Here is a 6,128-nt window from a genome sequence, read left to right as displayed (position 1 = left end):
GTATCAGTGCTTCATTTTTTTAATGGCCAAATAATATTCCATTGTATGGATATATAACGTTTTATTTATCCATCCATCAGTTAACAGACATTTGGTTTGTTTCCACTTTTTAGCTATTATAAATAATGCTGCTATGAACATTTGAGTTCCAATTTTTGTGTGAACATATGTTTTCATTTCTCTTGGGTTTATATCTAGGAATGAAGTTGCGAGGTCATATGGTAACTCTATGTTCAACACTTTGAGGAGCTGCCAAACTGTTTTCTAAAGTATCTGCACCATCTTCCATTCATGCGGGTATTCCTCACTTTTGAGAGAGTCAGCAGTGAATCTGTTTAAGCCCAGGGAGGGCTGGAGCAGGGGTCGTGGGCGCATATGGGTCTGCATGTGCAGAAGAGCAAGGTCTGGGTGGTCAGTTGAGGCTGAGGAAACCCGAACCCCAGGGTGCTCTGGCACATTAGATCTCAGCTCCTAGGTGCTCCAGAGGACGATGACTGTGATGATGGAGGAGACTAAGAGAAGCAGGTAGAGGCGAAAAAGGACGATGTCCATCAAGTGGCTGAACTGTACCCACAGGTCAGTGAGCTGGGCCCTTGTCAATCCTGAGTCCCCATTTAGCTCTGCTTCTCTGGGTCCCAGCTTCTTTTCTACCAACTCCCTGGGCTCTTTCAGGCCTGTAGAGAGGACAGACACTTAGCCATGAAGTCATATGTAATTTGGGAAACACAACGAGAGTAGGGAGGGTGGTTTGTGGAAGTTGAGAGCGTGTGGACAGTGCTGACTTCCCTTACCAGGCAGGTGGGTTGGTGTGAGATCCAGCCCACATTCTCTTTCCAGAGTGCAATGGGGCAGCATGTCTTTGGGCTGGTGCAGTGCAGGAGCAGAGAGTGGAGCCACTGGGGCATGAGTGGGGGCTGGGTGGTGGTCAAGTGCAGCAAGTAGGTGATGAAGATGGTCTCCAGTAGGCTGACCACCATCAGTGACAGGCACAGGGCAAAGTAGATACCTGGGGTGGAGATAAGGAGAAGGCCAAGTGAGGCAGGTCCAGAAGAACCAACAACCCCCCTCCCTCCTTTTCTCTGTCTCACACAGAGGGCCCTTTCTAAGATGATTTCTTCCTCCTTTTTTTTTTTTTTTTTTGATCTTATCTGCTCAGCAGGTGTAGCCAGGTCACCTGCATACAATGTCTTTTTTAACTTCTCATTATCCAATAGTTGGGGGAGGGGTACATACTGATGAGGGGGGTGCCACTAGCAGGTTTATTCATCATGAGCAGAAAGACGTTGTAGCCCAGCAGAAGGGTCATCTTGAATGGGGCACAATTCTCGCTTTCTGCAGGCAGATAGAAGCTGAGGGCATCCATGGCAACCAGAAAGCTACTGGGTACCAGAAGGTTTATGATGTAGAGTCTGGGCCTGTGCCTGATGGCCACCTGATGGAGAGGAGAAAGCAGAGAGCCAGGTGAAGCTAGGAGACCTAAGGGAGACCCAAGGATGGCTCCAACCTTTCCTTTCTTGGCATCTTCATTGCAGTAGGGGGGTACTTCTGGGGCTGAATGATGAGAAGCAGCTTATATGTGACTAACAAAATTCCCCCACACCCACCAAAGAAATCCAAGGCCAGAGCTGACAGGTTCAGAAAAAGGGGCTTCTTTGGGAGAGGAAGGAGAGATGGAAGAGGTTATGGTGCCCAGGGGCTTTCTGGTCTTGGGGCAAGAAATGAGAGGCTCTGGGATCTAGAAGGGTCCCATTATGGAGATCTGGGGGACAGACATCCATACCAGGATCTCTGGGCTTACATAGAACATGATCTGGTCAAAAACACTGGAGCCTACAGACATCTTCGAGGTGGGCTTGTTGATGCCCAGAAACTCCCACTGCCCTTGTGTGCGGACCACGTCATGCGAGGTATCCGCTATCGCCCACACTTCCCTTTCCATGCCCAGCAACATGTTTTCCACTGCAGGGGAGACAAACATTTATTCAACATACTTTCAGCCCCAACTTGTGCAGGGCTCAGAGAAATGAAGTAAAAACTGTTTTAGCTACCTTTTCCAGATTGCCATGTAACATCACTCCCTTGTTGTTCAATTGCCTACTTTCGATACCAGGCTTTCTCAGGAAGTCTTGTCCCTGCCTAAGTTCCCCACCCCACCATCACACCTTCCCCAATTAATGAATACTCAACTGCCCCTCCCTTTTTTATCCTCACCTGAGGACATTTTTCCATTTTTTTTTTTTGTTCAGATAGAGTGGGAGGGAGAGAGAGGAAGAGAGAGAGAGAGAAACATCAACGTGATGAGGACAAAATGCAACCAAGTATGCACCTTTAGTGGAACCAAACCCTTGTCTCTCTACTGCAGGCCAACGCTCTAACCACTAAGCCAAACTGGCCAGGGCTCAACTGCCCCTTTTTATGTGTTAAAAGGACTTTGTCTATGTGTACTTTTTTTTTTATCCTCACCCGAGGACATTTTTTTTCCATTTTTTGTTCAGGTAGAGTGGGAGGGAGAGAGAGGAACAGAGAGAGAGAGAAACATTGATGTGAAAGGAACACACCGAGTGGCTGCCACCCGCACGACCAACCAGGGCCGGGGACAAACTGCAACCGAGGTACGTGCCCTTAGCGGGAACCGAACCCGGGTCTCTCGGGACCGCAGGCCGACGCTCTAACCGCTGAGCCAAACCGGCCAGGGCTATGTGTACTTTTTTGCTGCCCCACTGGTTGATCTCATTTTACCCCAATCTAGAACTCCCACCACCACTCACCTGTGTATAGGAAGAGCTAAAGGTGAGTGTGCAATTCTGTTGGTCAAAGGGGAAGTAGAAGATGTCCAGTCTACAGATGCTGGTCACCTGTACTGGTTTGCTATACATAATGTGACCATCATTAGTCACATATGCAGAGAGGCCTTCCAGGGTCTGATCCACATCCATGCTGGGTGACAGGAAGGGAGGGAGGTAAACACTCTGGGTTTCACAGCAGTTTGAGTTTCTCTCTTAAGGTGGGGCTTCCCAATGTTGCTCATTATGGCCACTCTGCCATCTTTTGTGCCCACCACTTTCCCATTTTTAGAGGAGAAGTTAATGAGCTGTGATTGTGCTCCTCTCTGAAATAAAATTATAGAGGCCCCACAGAATGGGTTTGCCCTGCAGCACCCTGGTGTGCTCCTTGCAGAATGGTTTTCCCTCCAGATTTCCAACCTTGATACCCACGATTCCACAATGAAGATGTCTGGGAGCCACAGGTTCTCAGTTGTCACAGTGAGTTTATTGATATGACCACATTCTTCTGGGTCCCAGCTGATGAATGGGTTATTCCAGGTCTAGAGCACAGGATACAAGGGATGGTTATGGCTGAAACCTGGAGCTAGTTTATATCAGCATCTTCTGCCCTTCCATTCCCTTAAAATATATATACATATGTATTTATTTTTTCTAAATGCATGTACTATGGGTATATAATAAAACTTCAACCATTCCAGAAAGTTATAACATAAAAAGAAATCTTCTCCCTCTCTCATCACTCCAACTCAGTCCATATTCCCAACTCCGTTCCATTATTAACAGTTTCTTGGGTATCATTCTAGAAAAGAAAATTAATGCATATTCCAGCATTCATTTTTATTTAGACAGATAGGATCATACTATGCACGTTGTTATCCATGCTGCTTTTTTAGAAGCTTATTTTCTTTTGAACTCTGATTTGTCTTCTTAACTTCATGATAATGCCTCCCATTCTGTAGCTAAAGGAGTCTTGCTGGATTTCACTTTTCACTCAAGGAAATCTTAAGCTGGGTGTTAGATACATTTGGACCCTGAAGTTTCCTTGGGGGCTTCCAACTGTATTGTCCCTCTTCTTCCTGCATTTTCCATCTGTCTTTGCTTGGCAGCCCAGAAAACTATTTGTCACCAACACTGGCCCCATTCTGGTTGGATGTGTCTATTCCTTTGGACACTGTCAATTGCAATGAGTGTGATTTTTGCAAGCAAAGACAGGAAAAAAGAGAAAAAGAGAAGAAAGTTGATGTTACATACCAACTTTAACCACAGAAATGACTTCAGCAGTTGAAGTTGTGCATTCTGATCAAAAGAAAAACAACAAACAAACAAACAAACAAAACCAGTCAGGATGATTAATGTCATGAAATCAGGTCCTAGTCTGTCTTCTGCCTTTGTTTCCTAAGTGGTTCCCTAACCGCTGAGCCAAACCGGCCAGGGCACCTAAGTGGTTCCCTATGACAGTTCAGCTTTTCATTCACAAGTTCCAAAAGAAAGATAGGTCAGAAAAAATGCTGGTTGTATGAAAATGTAGAGGAAAAACAGCATGGGGCCCCACTGGGAATATGTTTTTTATAGAACATTCTCATAAGGACAGGACTCAAGGACAAATGTTCTCTGCAGAAATGTCATTGCAACATTCCCCTTCATGTCTCTCCACCCCATAGGATGATCATCTAATTTGTACAACATCCATTCAGGTGACTCATTGCTCACCACTGGACCAATGCAATGTTGGATTAACAGGGTAAAGACCCCTTGTTCCTTATTAGCAGTCTATGGAAAGGATGTTGTCAGAACTTACCGCTTCCAGTATGGCAGACAGAGTGAAGGAGATGTTGACCTGGGTGGGGATGCTGTCATTGGTGACCGGACGGAAGTCTGTCTGTTTAAATACAGCCTGGAAGGCAACAGGGTCTACCCCATGCAGGTCAAAGCCTGAGCAGTTGATGGTGAATGTGTTTGCCCTTCCTGTAGAGAGCAGAGCCCTTGTGAGATGGGAATAAGGCTTTTGGGTCAGAACTGAGATCTGAGAGACTCTCAGCAGAGAAAGAAAATGTGGACACGGGGTGAGGCATGTGGACGTCTCTTTCTCAAAGGCCTAGCTCTTCCTGACGGGGCTAGGAGGATAGGCTGGTTTGATAGGCAAATGGCGGAAGTTGATGTGGTGAGCTGACCTTTCAGGGCTCAGGGCTCAGACCTTCCTGTGCTTTTCTCCCCTACAAAGACCACACAAATTTGTATGCAAACAGTCTCTCTGGGGAGTCTTATTCCTTCCAGAGTTGCAACCTTTAGATGCACTTAAAGTTTTGGCTCTTGTTTGAGCATACTTTTTTCTCTCTAGCTCTATTATGATTCTTCCTCATAGTCACTGATCAAAATTTCCTTAAAACCTTTCTCTTCCCACTTTCATGTTTTCTCATTTTCCGAAAGGAAAAGTTTGGAGAGATGTAAACATGAGTGTGATGTAAGCTATGTGGGGACTTAAGGAAGTCGGATTCAATGTGAATTTATTGACTACCCGCTGTATGCTCTCTCTGTGACCTGCTCGAATTCGTTGACTTCCTCCAAGAAGATCGCTGGGAGCCACTTTCATCATCTCCATCTGGAGAAGATCTCTTTGATCATTCACCATGTGGTTGGTAAAGCTCTACAATAAAATGTAAAAGCCCTTCTGCCCACCTCACCTGCACCCTAATCCCAGATGGCTTTGTGGTTATTTATTCCTGGGACTATAGCCTCTTCCACTATATCTCTAGACCAGTTAATCATAAGGTACATCTCCAAACTAAGGAGAAAGGTATTGAGGGGAAGCAAATGTTGTCCTTTTCCCTCCATACACCTCTTCTATAAGACCTTCCCATGTGAGGTGGGAAAGGAGTTTGTTATTGTTAATAGGACCAAGCTACCCTCTTCACAGTTGCTATATCTTGGTAGAAAGGAGAAGTTGGATATTATAAAAGGGTGGAATTGGAGAGGTGGTAAAATGGTAGGACAAACAATTTAGTAGATGTCTATATAGGCAAATGAGAGAGGGGCTGTGCGTACTGATCAGTGAAATGGGTTTTTCATCTCTCCCCAAAGGAAACCAAACATACATGCTACAAAGAAAGGAAATGTTTAACCCAGCTATTTTAGATGCACTGTAGTTCTGAAGAATGAAAGAGTTTCTGGATTTTGCCAAGAACAGCATTCCCATCTTTCCCTGTTCTTGCCCATCTTACCTTGAAGCAGAAGGCTGACAGTGAAGCAGAGGAGAAGTCCACTCCTGGTGGGCCACCCCCCTTCCATTCTCTTCTTCTCGACTCTTCTCTGGGAACTCACCAGGAGCCCCCAAACCCTCAGCTT

General features: G+C 45.7%; 1 protein-coding gene across 1 annotated transcript; it reads right to left on the bottom strand.

The window, feature by feature from the left end:
• Positions 1–471: 471 nt before the first annotated feature.
• On the bottom strand, positions 472–6,071 carry LOC118617525 (5-hydroxytryptamine receptor 3C-like). Its single transcript, XM_036243513.1, is given in 11 exon segments — positions 472–674; positions 792–824; positions 827–1,006; positions 1,234–1,432; positions 1,799–1,959; positions 2,769–2,783; positions 2,786–2,937; positions 3,216–3,325; positions 4,038–4,082; positions 4,585–4,751; positions 6,005–6,071. Coding segments are annotated over 11 exon segments (1,332 nt in total).
• Between the last annotated feature and the right edge of the window lie 57 nt (positions 6,072–6,128).

This window comes from Molossus molossus, unplaced genomic scaffold (genome assembly GCF_014108415.1).
Source record: "Molossus molossus isolate mMolMol1 unplaced genomic scaffold, mMolMol1.p scaffold_m16_p_5, whole genome shotgun sequence".
NCBI classification, from domain to species: domain Eukaryota; kingdom Metazoa; phylum Chordata; class Mammalia; order Chiroptera; family Molossidae; genus Molossus; species Molossus molossus.
Note: the sequence above shows the minus strand (reverse complement) of the source record. Positions and strands in the feature narration are given on the sequence as shown.